This window comes from Penicillium citrinum (assembly GCF_028827155.1).
Source record: "Penicillium citrinum strain IBT 23319 chromosome Unknown utg000006l:1.0-3011923.0:1.0-3012962.0, whole genome shotgun sequence".
NCBI lineage: Eukaryota > Fungi > Ascomycota > Eurotiomycetes > Eurotiales > Aspergillaceae > Penicillium > Penicillium citrinum.
In genome coordinates, this window is record NW_026622691.1 from 1,209,160 (window position 1) to 1,222,358 (window position 13,199).

General features: G+C 47.7%; 4 protein-coding genes across 4 annotated transcripts; 3 read left to right on the forward strand and 1 right to left on the reverse strand.

The window, feature by feature from the left end:
* Positions 1 to 82: 82 nt before the first annotated feature.
* N7469_006987 (MIP transporter) lies at positions 83 to 1,361 on the forward strand (the record flags this gene model as incomplete). The annotated part of the gene is made up of 4 exons (XM_056645905.1): positions 83 to 332; positions 463 to 1,017; positions 1,123 to 1,193; positions 1,278 to 1,361. 4 exons carry the CDS (start codon positions 83 to 85, stop codon positions 1,359 to 1,361), a joined length of 960 nt encoding a protein of 319 aa, XP_056499346.1.
* A 907-nt stretch (positions 1,362 to 2,268) lies between these two features.
* N7469_006988 (phosphoinositide binding protein ATG18) lies at positions 2,269 to 3,824 on the reverse strand (the record flags this gene model as incomplete). Its single annotated transcript, XM_056645906.1, has 5 exons — positions 2,269 to 2,317; positions 2,370 to 3,243; positions 3,303 to 3,462; positions 3,542 to 3,696; positions 3,773 to 3,824. The coding sequence occupies 5 exons, from the start codon at positions 3,822 to 3,824 to the stop codon at positions 2,269 to 2,271; spliced, it is 1,290 nt and encodes a 429-aa protein (XP_056499347.1).
* Positions 3,825 to 4,200: 376 nt separating this feature from the next.
* On the forward strand, positions 4,201 to 6,549 carry N7469_006989 (tRNA methyltransferase PPM2; the record flags this gene model as incomplete). The annotated part of the gene is made up of 4 exons (XM_056645907.1): positions 4,201 to 4,284; positions 4,337 to 4,557; positions 4,622 to 4,995; positions 5,075 to 6,549. The coding sequence occupies 4 exons, from the start codon at positions 4,201 to 4,203 to the stop codon at positions 6,547 to 6,549; spliced, it is 2,154 nt and encodes a 717-aa protein (XP_056499348.1).
* A 3,372-nt stretch (positions 6,550 to 9,921) lies between these two features.
* On the forward strand, positions 9,922 to 12,293 carry pps1 (tyrosine/serine/threonine protein phosphatase PPS1; the record flags this gene model as incomplete). The annotated part of the gene is made up of 6 exons (XM_056645908.1): positions 9,922 to 10,675; positions 10,729 to 10,815; positions 10,881 to 11,777; positions 11,869 to 11,989; positions 12,043 to 12,099; positions 12,167 to 12,293. The coding sequence occupies 6 exons, from the start codon at positions 9,922 to 9,924 to the stop codon at positions 12,291 to 12,293; spliced, it is 2,043 nt and encodes a 680-aa protein (XP_056499349.1).
* Positions 12,294 to 13,199: the final 906 nt, after the last annotated feature.

Below are 13,199 nucleotides of genomic sequence, written 5' to 3' on the forward strand. Positions count from 1 at the left end.
TCCCAGCGGCCAAGCAAAGGTTTCATCACCGATTGCCTAATCGACCATTGGAGTAGCTGCGGTGAAACTCAATCGAAACGCTATGGTCGTTGCTTATCTTCCCCAGACCGAGTTCGAGGGCGATCATACATCCCTCGAACCGGCTATCCCCCCATTCGCAGGTCGATTGGGTGGAAACCAGGACTTCATTGTCGACCGGAATGACCCAAAGAATGTCGACGTCTTGGAAAAGGTGCCTGATGCTGCACCGTGCATGACGTTGGCTGAGATCTTCGATTTACGTGGATTTCTCAGTGTTGATCTATGGAAATTCGCCATGTTGGAATGTATCGGTAAGAATGGTTTTGATATGGTCTTCCGTGGGTAGCAGAAATTTCTGCTTTCACCGTCCCGACTGATGCCATCCACAAGATAATGATGTCTATGTCAATGCAAGATGGCTGACAGCGGTCTACTATATAGCCAGCTTGATGAACGTTTTCATCTCGTCATGGGTCACTACCCACCCACTATCTAAGACGACTTCGCCGCAGACCGAGGCCGGCGTCTACGCTACTGTCACCTTTTTCTCTCCACTGTTCGGCGGCATCACCAATCTCCTTCTGACTCCGCTGTTGATCTATACCTTCTCCCCGTCAAGTGGAGGTCATATTAGTCCAACTATCACACTAGCCACTTTCTTCGCGCGAATCATTTCTTTCCCTCGAATGATCCTCTATCTGGCTGGCCAAACACTCGGCGGTGCATTAGCTGGCTTTGCACTACATAGTGCATACGGAACTCGCGAGTTTACCGTTGGAGGATGCCACATTGATACCTCCATGGTACCTGCCACCGATGGGCTAGTAATTGAGTTTATCGCATGCCTGATCCTGATCTTTCTGGCTTTTGGAGTAGCACTCGATCCTCGACAGGGCAAGGTCTTTGGCCCAGCTACTGGTCCTTGGTTTGTTGGTGTGGTACTTGGGATCACCAGTTGGGGAACTGCTTTCACCCGTGAAGGATATATTGGAGCAAGTAAGTGGGAGACAATCAGAGCGATATGAAGAAAAGGAGAAAACCCAGTGCCAAAAGATAGGCAGGGGGTAGTCGGCATTAAATAATAACCCTTCTTATCTGCAGGCTTGAATCCCGCACGGTGCTTCGGAGCCTATGTGGCGTCAGAATTTCCTACTTATCATTGGATCCACTGGGTGAGTATTGGATCCAGTATTCCGCGCAACACAGCCTTCCCTGGTCCTTATCAAGAGCTCTGCTAATCTACCATACAATTTTAGGTTGGGCCACTGGCGGCGTCTGTCGGGCACGGCTTGGTTTACTTTATCGACCCACTCTGGACGGAGACGCGGAGTTCGCCGTAACGGGCTTATCGCCCGGAGGGCGGCCCTGGATTACCGCCCGACACCAAATTCTTGTTTAATCATGACTAAAGTATATACGAAGCCCTGGAGGTGAACACCTGGATATAACTATAGAGTACATACATAGTGGAGAGAAGAGAGCTGGTCATATACAGTACATATGCATAGATAGTCGATATAGCAACTGTTTTGTTGCCATTTACACACCCATCGGTTCAGGTTTTAAGCCCTGACTTAGGCGTAGGCGATCTCCGTTCTTTGATAAACAAAGCCTCCGAGTGCTCCGCTATGGTTAATTATTTCGTTCAAAAGGCTTTCTTACTGTTAGAACAGCGTGAAAGTGGGTATCAGGATTTCCATATCACAAACAACCATCTGCACAGACAAGAATAGCACAGCTTTGAGCTGCTATCATTAAACAGACAGCTAATGTCAAGAAGAACAGGCATGTGTAGGAAAACGTCCTGTAAGTCTTAAAAAGTGGGTAATCGTGATCGTGATGTTATAGAGTCGCTTGGCATAGCCCGAAATACAGATCATGTGCCTATTGCAGAAGCATATTGAATATTCAAATGTATCAAATGCAACCGATACTTCGGACAAAGACCCGCCAAGAGCAAAAAAACAATTGATAGAAGCATCATAGCATGGCCAATGTGGATATGAATCGAAACGCTAACGCTCGGAACGAGGGGAATAATGGCCGAAAAAGAGCCCGCGTGAGCTATCGATGAAGATTCATGAGAAAAGATAAAATAAATCAAACGCCCAATTCAATGAGAACGCCTCCAGAGAAGAAGAAAGTCGTTGAAGTTGCCCCACCACCACAAAGGGACTGTCCGTGTTCTGTAAGTGTCACTGACGAGATGAAGATTATCAAGTGATTTGTTTCAAAAGGGACACCATTCTAGTAGTCCACGGGAGGATATCCTAGCCTGTCATTCGAGTCAACCACCCTAGATTCTCATTAGTACACAGTCCAGACCAGTTGCAGACTTCAATGCTTACGAGTATTGCTTGGTGAGAGTTCCCTCTCCACCTTTTGACAAGTCTATGTTGAAAACGTAGAAGTTTCCGTCGCTGGTGACCACCATCACCTGAGGAGTATTGTTGCTCATAGCCACAACACTCCGCAGAGGACCAGTAGTATTGCTAACGCCCACACCGGGAGGCGCTCGTGGTATTTTGATCCATGCAAAATCACGCGCCGGTTCCCACATCTCACTGACTCCCTTGGGAAGATAGCCGCCCATTTTCGCAGCCACTGCTCCGCCTACATTCTGTGAAGTTCGACGAAGCATACCCATAAAAGTTCCATCGTGTTTCCTGTGAGAAAGATCGGAGCTTGTTTCCCCGCTCAATTCATTCTCATCATGCGAGCTTCCAAATGGGCTAGCTCCATATGTTGAATCGCGGCCAACTGGTGAATGTGACGGGGGTGAGCTATCCGAGTTTGGCCCCTGGTGGCTGAGCTTGAAAAGATGTATCGTTTCGGTTGACGATGAGACGCAGAGCAAAGTGGATGTTGTATTGAAGGACATGCTGTAGATGCGCGAGGGCATAGAGCCTCGTCGGAATTGGTATAGTTTATGACCATCTGGAACCGAGAAGACACGAATGATAGTCCCCTTATCCGAGGCAGTCGCAAGCAGAGTCCCTTCGCTATTAAGTGTGATACATGCCAGTGGTGAACGATGAGCCTCGATGACATTGATAGCTTCTAACTTTGAGGCGTCGAAAATGAGGACATCGCCTGTTGTAGGTGAAATATGAGTCGTCCCGGGAGGAGCATGTGCTGGCGGTTTTGAGGCTGCGGGTGCCTTCTGGGGAAGGGGATATGCCAGATAGCAATTATCGGAGGAAGGGGCCAGAGCGCAAATAGCTATATGAGAGGAAGTCATTAGTAGAGAAGTCACAGATGGAATCAGCTGGAGGCTATACCATGCGGGTTCGGCGACGTATCGATTGTGGACAAAAGCTTCATAGTCTGGATGTCGTAGAGATAGATTTGATCTTCTAGCACGATAACGAGGCGCTTGCGATTCAGTTTCACAGCGAGAACCGTTGTGGGAAATGTTAATTCACATATTGTGCATTGACGCTGCGATACATTGTCAGGCGTGGTCTCTTATACTTTGGTATAGTAGACGTGGCTGCCTTGCGGTGAAGCTTGAACGAACCTTGGTATTTGTGATCTGTAAGCGGCGAGGGGAAAGGATAAGAGCAACCAGTGAAGTTGAGAAGAGCATCTCAATCACGGCAATATTTCCCTCTTTCGTTTCATAGCTTTTCGCAAAAGGCTCGGTCGTGAAGATGCGGAATCCCTTGGACGTGGCTGGCTGACGTCAGTAATCCAGCTCTAAACATTCTAGATAGTTTCTCCGAGGATTTTAGGTCGAGGGGAGACTGACCAACAGCCAGGTAGCTGTAGTCCTGATTGAAAGTGACGAAGTTCATCGCCATTTTGGTGGCGCGCGAAAGTCGTCTGGGTTCACGAACAGGTGGATACAAGAGCTGCGGATGATACCCCGCTTGGGGGAGGATAGGAGATGAGGCTGAGCTATCGAAGAGTCGCCCTTTACCGGTAGAACCCTCTCATCGCCCTGATATTCCAATATTCTGTTCCAGGTCGACACGTAGAGGAGTAAGTAGGAGAAGATTTGCGGAGAAGTTGAGAGGAGCATCGTCGTCACAAGCGAGAGTCGCCGAGACGCTCGGGCCACACTTTGATTACCCACCGCCTAATTTCTTATCGATAGATCGCGGCGCAAGTCTCGAGCTTCAATTTCGAAAATTGTATTGGCTCGAGTTTTGCTTCATTCGGGTTACATCCACGAAAATGGTCGTTTCGGCTAAAAAGTCTGCAATGGCTGCCTCCAAGGTGTCCTCTAAGGCTGAGAAAGCTGCAGATGAGGTTATGGGTGTATGTACTACTCTGACGAGCAGATCTGTCATATGCATACTGACGATTCTAGACGAATAATAGCAGCATTGCATCTAAACGGAGCGTTGAACGAATCTACTACCCCGAGCCACATTTCTTCAGCTGCTTTGTCAAGAAGCCCCAACGTCGATCTCCGATTATTAACCGCGGTTATTGGTTTCGAATGTATGCAATGGCGGAGACCGTCCGCCAATTCATTGCGAAAGCGCCGGTAGATAAACCCAAATTCGTATTGAATTTAGGATGTGGATAGTGAGTTCTACTATGTAGACAACACGTTGCTCTGGAGGAATTAATATACTGACAGGGTTGGTAGTGACCCTTTGCCTTTTATGTTGCTTAGCGATGAAAAGAAGTCCGGCGGGACGGGGCATACCATCTTCGTTGATATCGACTACGAGAAACTCATGGATCATAAAAAGAAGACCATTCAACAAAGCGAACAAATCACTAGTGTTCTGGAGGATACTCAATATGGCGAGAACGAAGATCCCATACAGATTCGCAGTGCTCGGTACATTGCGGTTGGCTGCGATATGTACAACCTGAAAAAGCTAGACGAAGTCTTGCGCACAAGTGTCCTACCCTCTACCCACTGCTCAGTGCTTTGCCTGGCTGAGGTTTCTTTAACTTACATGAACGTCAAATCTGCCCATGATATTGTGACATGGGCTTCAAAATTAACAAGTGGTGAGTGAGGAATGTCCCTGGTAAATCAAAAATAAAAAAAGAAAAACCATGTCTAACTTAGCTATGTGCGGATATTTAGATGTTCAATTCTGTATCTTGGAGCAATTTTTCCCAGATACTCCCGATCATCCATTTGCAAAGACCATGATGACCCATTTCAACAAAGTCCGAGCTCCCCTATTCTCAATCCACGAGTTTCCGACGCTCGCGCAACAAGAACAACGATTTCGAAATGCCGGCTGGTCACAGGCCCGAGCAAGAACGTTGTGGGACCTGTGGTCTGATAGCGAATTCTTGCCCGATTCAATTAGAACTGGACTGGATTCATTCGAAGCCTTTGATGAGTGGGAAGAATTTGCAGTTTTCGCGTCCCACTATTTCGTCTTGATCGCCTCGAATAGCCCTGATGTGGAGAAGACACAGCACCCTGATACTTCAAATGTACAATCCTCGAGCGATATTTCTTCCCGATTTGTGCTAAAGCCTCATTGCCCTGCTCAAAAGTACGGCCGCAGGCGATATGGCGCATTGATCCCGGACGGAAAGGACTCCGTTGGATATCATGGTGGTCAAGGCGAGCAATCACGCTTGGATACTACAGACTTGTATACCCGGGATGAAAACATCACCGAATTGCAATCACAACTACCATTGCCTCAAATCCCTACACGGGTTTGTCATACTATTACCCCGCTGGGTCAATCAGACTGCCTTCTTGTAGGTGGTCGGAGATCCCCCACTGCGCCCATGGAAGATTGCTGGAAACGTCGTGATAATACGTGGAGCCAGGTACAATCCCTGCCTGAGCCACGCTTTCGACACAACGCCACCGACGTTTCATGCGGGGATGAAACAAGTTCGGTCCTTGTCTATGGTGGCAAAACTAATAACAACACTTTCTTAGACTCATGGCTTCTATGGAGTGACAAAGACGAGCGAGGGTGGCGAAATGTTAAGACAGTCGGTGCCTCACCTGAAGCTCGTTTTGGAGCAGGCTTTGCTAGCATAGATGAGTGTTCAGGTGTCTTGTTTGGTGGTATTGGAGCAAACGGGACTATTCTGGAGGATTTTTGGACCTGGCATCTATCTCTTGGCGAAGATGGCTCTTTGCAAATCAAATTGACAGATCTGACCCAAAGCATGAGGGAAATAGTCCCCCATATTTTCCCTTTTTTGAGTCGATTCGGAGCCACAGTTAACAAAACTTCGTTCGGTCTCATTATTGCTGGAGGTATAATCCCTCGCCAAGTGATCCCAGCCGATAAGGAGATATTGCTGCTGGATATCGGACAATTGATGTTACTCACATCAAAAGGACAATGCGATCCCAGTATACTCGTCTCATCCATTGGACTCGGAATGGAATTTGGTGGACCAAGACCATTGCTTACTGGTCACGTCGCGTGCGCGATCGACAACGACGCTGTCCTCCTACTCGGCGGCGGAGGAGTTTGCTACGCTTTCGGAAACTTCTGGTCAGAGGGATCATGGCTTCTTCAATCGCGGGAGTCATCAACAGAAAATAAGTGGTCGCTCGTTGTCGCCGACAAATAAGCGTATTTCAAGCCGGGTGGAGAAACAAACAAGAAACCGGTTTACGGTTCGAGAAGACAGGATTAACTTGTTGACCAACTTCATAACTGCATAAAGAAGATCATCAACCGAGACGAGTATTCATTGTCATTGGATCTTGGAGTAATCTGGGATTGAAACTCGTACGAATTTGTCGGTTATGAGGTCTTAGCATGTATGTACGCGCATCCGTGGCGATCATAAGGAACTGCACCAGGAGTGGACGGCAGCTACCCGCCTCACACAACATTCTATCTAAGGTTGAACCCACAAGTACATACAAACTTGAAATTAAAGATCCACCAGTCTATCGTACGTTTTGTTCGTCCAATCGGAACGAATGATGTCTTTCCTCGTTAATCAATCCCAGTTGTTTTGCTCGTTCCTGAATGTTGTCCACGTAAGAAGTACAGTATCGGACCGCCATCAATAAGGTCCCTGGTCTGAGTGTACTCCATATGTAGCAGAGTACCATGACTGTCTGATTCCTTTTCACTTATTGTTCCTCCCCCCCCCTTCCTTTCTTCAGTGAAGTTGTGGTTCAGATCAAGAGGTATGTGTTACCTTTTCATGGGAGGTGGAACAAAGAAATCGGGTCATGTCACATCTTTTCAAGTTGACTTGGCAAAGCCTATAGTATATAGACTTTCAAAGCGAGACAACGTTTAGCATTGCGTCAGGTCCACAGTTCAGCATGTACATACCCAGTTCGTTCCACCTGATGAAGTAGAACTCCTGCCAAAGAGGTTCAGTTGAACGTCAGTTCGGCAGTTCCACAGCCAATAACTTCCATCATGATAATACATACTGTCACGGTATTATCCATAGTACCGTATGCATAGAGATAACTACTAACTAGGAGTAGTTATGTTTAAAATTGATAGTATTGATTTCCAGCGATATCGATGTCAGGCACATTGCCCACAACCACAAGATTCATGCCGATCTCGTAAATCCCACCTGCCAGCGAGCATCTGGTTAAAAACGGCCTTTTCATCTTTGAGAGACGTCGGTGCTTTCACCACCCTTGCAAGGGCCGCACTGCGGGGAACTCGGGGGACCAGATCTATAGAGTCATATAGCGACCGTGATGTACATGTCCAATGTAGTCTACTGCAAACTAAGACAGGATCTGCAAAGACTGGCCTGATCGTTTGGGAAGAATCCCCCGCCTGACATGGGCACCCACATCTAACTGTGACGGCTCTGTAGCCTTGGAGCTGCAAGAAAATTGTTGACCAATGAGACCGTTGATATAAAGCCACAGGGGTGGATTTTCCCTGTTGTACCCTCCCTGGTGGTCAAGACATCAAGTGCTATGCGAGGGGTTTGGAGGGGGGGTAAAACCCTTAAAGGCACGATAGTTACTAGTTAAAAGAGTTTTAACTCTTCATGTACTGTATAGACTGCTCCTTATACGGTACTTCGTACATCGCATATGAGCAAACTACACTTTCTTTCTCTGGTGCTACCTTGGACACCACACACACACACACACACACACACACACACACACACACACACACACACACACACACACACACACACACATGCATAATTTACTTTCTTTGGGCACCCGTTCTATCGGTCCAAGTTATTGACTTCCTGATAAGTTCCGTGAGTTTCTGCAAGTCCACGTCCTTCACCACATGAGCATGATGTCCAAGCGATAGTGGTGTGAAGTGAGCTGTCCTGCTTATTTAGTTCCTGTATGTACATGACAATGTAACAAAACGACAGTAATCTCTGGGATGATGAACGTTTGGATATCTCTCCCGCATAATTGCCTCCCCACTTAGTGGATCGCATTGGCGATCCGGGGTCGGCCCCCATTCTGTTTCTGCCTGTCTATATGCGAGTGTACGTTTTATGTACAACCAGACGTCCACCTGAGTCGACTGAGTCAGTGCTGAGGATTCACGAGCCCTGGCTCCCTGTATGTACATATTGTGTTGACGTTTGCCCAAGTAAATCTTACCTGATAGCATCTTGGCTTATCAGTCGATCCCCCAGGAGGATCTTTGAATGAGCAAGCCCGGTCTAAATTGAGTTCAACCGGTAAACCACGGATACGCAGGGCGCAAGGTCGACTAGGAGACTAGAAGACTCCAATCTCATCTTAACTCCAAGAATGATACATACGGTAATCACAAAAGGTGGATATGTGCGGGGGCGACTTCTTTGTCTCTCAGTAGCGATTCGTAGGGGGAAGCGAGTGGAGGTTTACCCCCGGACGCACAGACAAGGCCGGGTGGACAGGAATCTGGGCCGAGAACGAGGGGCATCTCAATCCGTTAGAAAATCACAGCGTCATGGCGATGAGCCCCCCCAAGAATGATTGGTGCGCCGAGATGGGGTCGTCCGTGGGAAGGCTGGCCCTAGTCTTCGCGGGGTTCAGTCAAGCAAGACGAGGATTGGATCCGACCCGCCAGAAGTAGCGTGCTGGCGATTGATTCAGATGCGATAATCGTGTGTTGATAGGATCCGCCGTGGGTCAAAGTGGAGAACTCGGGACTGCGAACGGAGGGGACCAGACCCGGACATGATGATGATGATGATAAGTGATGATGATGAGATTCAGATAGATTATAGCATCTGTCACTGGAAGCGATCAAGGTGATAATGAGATAACACCCCACAGGAGAGAAGTAACCAGTTGCATAAAAAGAAAAAAAGAAACAAAAGGAAAATCAATTGGAGCAGAAGAATTGGAGTGTGGCACAACTCGAGAGAAAACGAGAATCTCTCTCTCCTCGTCCCACGCCCAATTCCAGCGAAAAGAGAAGAAGTACACAACCCTGCAACTCTCCCCTCTTCTTCTTTTTTCTTTTCCTCATTTCCCCCCCCTTTCTCCTCCCTCTTTCTCTTCCTTACTCTTATATATCTCTCTTCGATCATTTCATACCAACAGGAACCATCAACTTGCTTCTTTTCTTCTTCTTGTCCCTCCCCTTTGCCCTCCACCCCCCACTCTCATACTGTATCAGCCCAAACTCATTCTTTGGCCCCCCCTTGCTGTGTCTATCATCACTCAGATCGTATGACGGTGGACCTTTTGATAACTGTATTCCTCCCCCCCCTCCCCCTTGGACATTCCAGACTTGCTTCATCCCTCAAAACACAGGAGATTCATAGATATACAAAAGCGCTGACCAACCGAGAATAGCTGTGGCAATTGGCAAACAAGAAGAATCCCTCACATACAAATCTCGACTTCTTCCAACCAACTTCTGCTTTTGCAAAGGATGTGATCATTTGCTGTCCCTGGCTGCCGAATAACGTGAAAATCGAACTCTTTTAAACCCTACGTACGATCATTGAACACTTGCACCATCGGCGACCATATTTGTGATTATGGCGACTGTTCTCGTCCAGCAGCATACGCTGCATCATTCAACTCCTCCTCCTTCGCCTCTACCCTCGGCACTCAATGTGAACCGACGGCCCAGTCCAGTCCCTAATAAACATATTCCCGTATGTCCGACGGGGCCATCTCCCGCTGAGAACTCGTCCCTAGAGTCTCCTGTTCCAAAAACCCACCCTGAACAACCTTCGTCTCTGTTATATCCGCCAGATGCATTTGTGCGCATCTCGCAAGGTCCCTCTCCAGCAGTGTTTGCCATTGAAGCTGAGACCTTGGCTGCTGCGCTTAGCCATGCAGCGTCGCAACCAATGCCCGACCCTGCCCAAATGTTTCCCTGGTTACATGGACTTCACCCTGATAACCACGTGCAACTGGGGTTTTTCTCAACTCGAAAACGGGCTTCACGCCGCACACCAAGATGCTATAGAGGCATTACCGTGGTCAAGCTTGGCGGTGATTTGAGCAGAGCGCGCCTCAAGGGTGCTGTTTGCCCAAGTGAAGTGATATCGCCTTCATCGCGATTCCTCATGGCAGACCCACCAGAGGGCTTCTCAGTGCGAAACTTCCAAATACAGACTGCTAAGCTGGCCGCGATGTCGGATATCGTGGTATATGGAGAAGACGGTACCAGCAAATCCGAGCTCCTTGCGCTGGCAGAGGACTTTTCTTTGGCGCAGCAAGCTTGGCGAATGAAACATGACTCTCTCCAAGAACGACCAACTTACAACACCTTTGTTGTTACAAGTAAGGTTCATTATATTGCAGATGGCGGAGGCTCCCGTGGCTAATTCATGCAGGTTCTTTTGCCGATTTCGAAAAGAAGTGTCCCAACATAGTAGCTATTGATGCCAAAGGCCAGTCGACTGGTCAGGTAATGGATTTTTGTAAGTTTTGCCATTCGCCAGCTTGTTTCTCACTCTCTTGACAGATGCTAACTCCGTGTTTCAAGTCCAATGGGAGCGGTCGGAGATGTGTAGCATGTCTCGCGCTTCGGAGATATCAGCAAATGTCTGGCTGGGGCCAACACCGGATTATTTACTTAGACCGGGTTTATGCGAACCGTGCAAAGAGGACGACTATGACCTGTGGATCGAAGCAAGTGATCTCGCCAGTATTCCAGGTCCTCGCTTCCTCGGCATGATAGATAAGCAGCTTGAAGGAGGCCCTCAGCGGATGGAATTCCCGTCGTCCGGGTCTGTCGTCCTCCCATCTGGTAACACTCGAGAAGTTGAAGACCTTGTCAACACCATTCGATGGATCTATTACCTGGCCAATCCCGATGAACCTGCGGAAGTTCCCGATCATGATGGCGATGCTACCATTGCTAATGCAGAGCGAAAACCACGTAAGGTCTTCATTCACTGTGCAGACGGATACACAGAGAGTTCGCTTCTTGCCGTCGCATACTTCATGTTTGCTGAGGGGGTTCCGGCTCACCAGGCGTGGCTTCGATTGCACTGTGAAAAGAAGCGTAACTTCTTCACCTACCCCACAGACGTCGCTTTCCTCAGCCATATCCAGTCTCGCCTGCTAGAGGAAAGTCCTGTATCTCATTCTGTCGATACATCGAGTATGTGGGATCCGCAGTGGTTTCTCAAGATAGACGGCTCTCTTCCAAGCCGTATTTTACCATATCTGTACCTTGGAAACCTCCATCACGCGAATAACCCCGAGCTGTTGACCGAGCTTGGCATCAAGCGGGTCTTGAGTATTGGTGAACCTGTCTCATGGAGCGAAGAAGAACGCGCTGCATGGGGCACGGAGAACCTGATGTACATCCACAACGTTCAAGATAATGGCATCGACCCGCTCTGGCCGGAGATCGATCGTTGCTTGGAATTTATCGGTGAGTGCTCCTGAGAAAGAGTTTTCTGTGTCTGTGATATTTAGTATTTTCAAGTACCGTGGAATACTAACTATTCTTCTCCCCCAAAAAGAACAGGGAAAGCACGACGGTTGTGCAACCCTGGTTCACTGCCGAGTTGGCGTTTCAAGGTCCGCCAGCATTTGCATCGCCGAGGTCATGGCGACGAAAGGTCTATCTTTTCCTCGAGCATAGTATGTTATATCTCTCATTCTCTCGTGACCTTGTCTCTAATCCCTATTCCTAGCTGCTTTGTTCGAGCTCGACGACTAAATGTAATCATTCAGCCCCATTTACGCTTTGTGTAAGATTCTTCCTTGGCCCCTTCATGTTCGAAAATCAAAAGAAATCACTACTGACACTTCTCCCAGGTATGAGCTCCTACAATGGGAAGAGCTCCAAATGAAAAAGCGAAATGTCCCCATGAAGCGAGAGTTAGAGTGGTCCAGCGTTGCCCGCGAGATTGCACTACTAAACAAGCCATATTCCAGAGGATAAGCGCAACTTACATTCGACTCGAATTTGTTTTCTACTTCCACTTCACACCCTGTTTAAACCGACTTACACAGTCGTCACATCCATAATTACCCTTCTACACCCTTGTATCTGCTCGGAAACCATTCGATGGCTGTTGCAAGTATTTATGTTGAACGAGTTGACCTACGATTTTCACGAACACACGAGATGACCTTCAATTTCGAATTTGTCTTGGCGCATGGCGTTGCGAGGATTTGGTGGAATGGGATTATCACTTGTCACGATGATGGTGAATGCGAATACTCTGATGTCCTCATATGATTTTTTTCCCCTCTCTACCCATCTTTCTTCCCTTATGTATTTGGGACTCTCACATATTTACCCCCTTCCATATCATTCCCAATTCATTTTTTTCTCTCGGCAAAGAGTCGGATCCGCGAATCGTTCTTGCGCTTTTTCTGCTACCTTTATTTTGCCTCAATGTGTTTCTATTCTGTGACCAAGAATACTGGGTGATGATTTTTGTCTAACCGGTGTTTGGGGCATTTTCGGTGGTATACCGCCTCTGTGACTGCATACATCTGACTTCTTCTGTCTTCTTCTACTGCTACAACTTCTACATCTTATCTTCCTGTATTTGATTATGGGTACATGTGTTATTGGCCGTTCAAATGGCAATGGCGTGGTCGAAGCAAAACCACTCCCTTTTTATCATAATTTCATTTTCAATCTTATCGTCCGGTGTGGGAGTTCAAGCTCCTCTTCTTCAACGTATGCAAAGTACGTCTGGGACCTAGAACTCAGTATGAATTTTTAGAGACTAGCAAGAAGATAGAGCTGTGACGGTATTATTTCTCCTGTGATTCCATCACTCTTTGATTAGGCTCCTCTTCAAATCTCTCCTTGCCACAATCCGCCACTTCGATA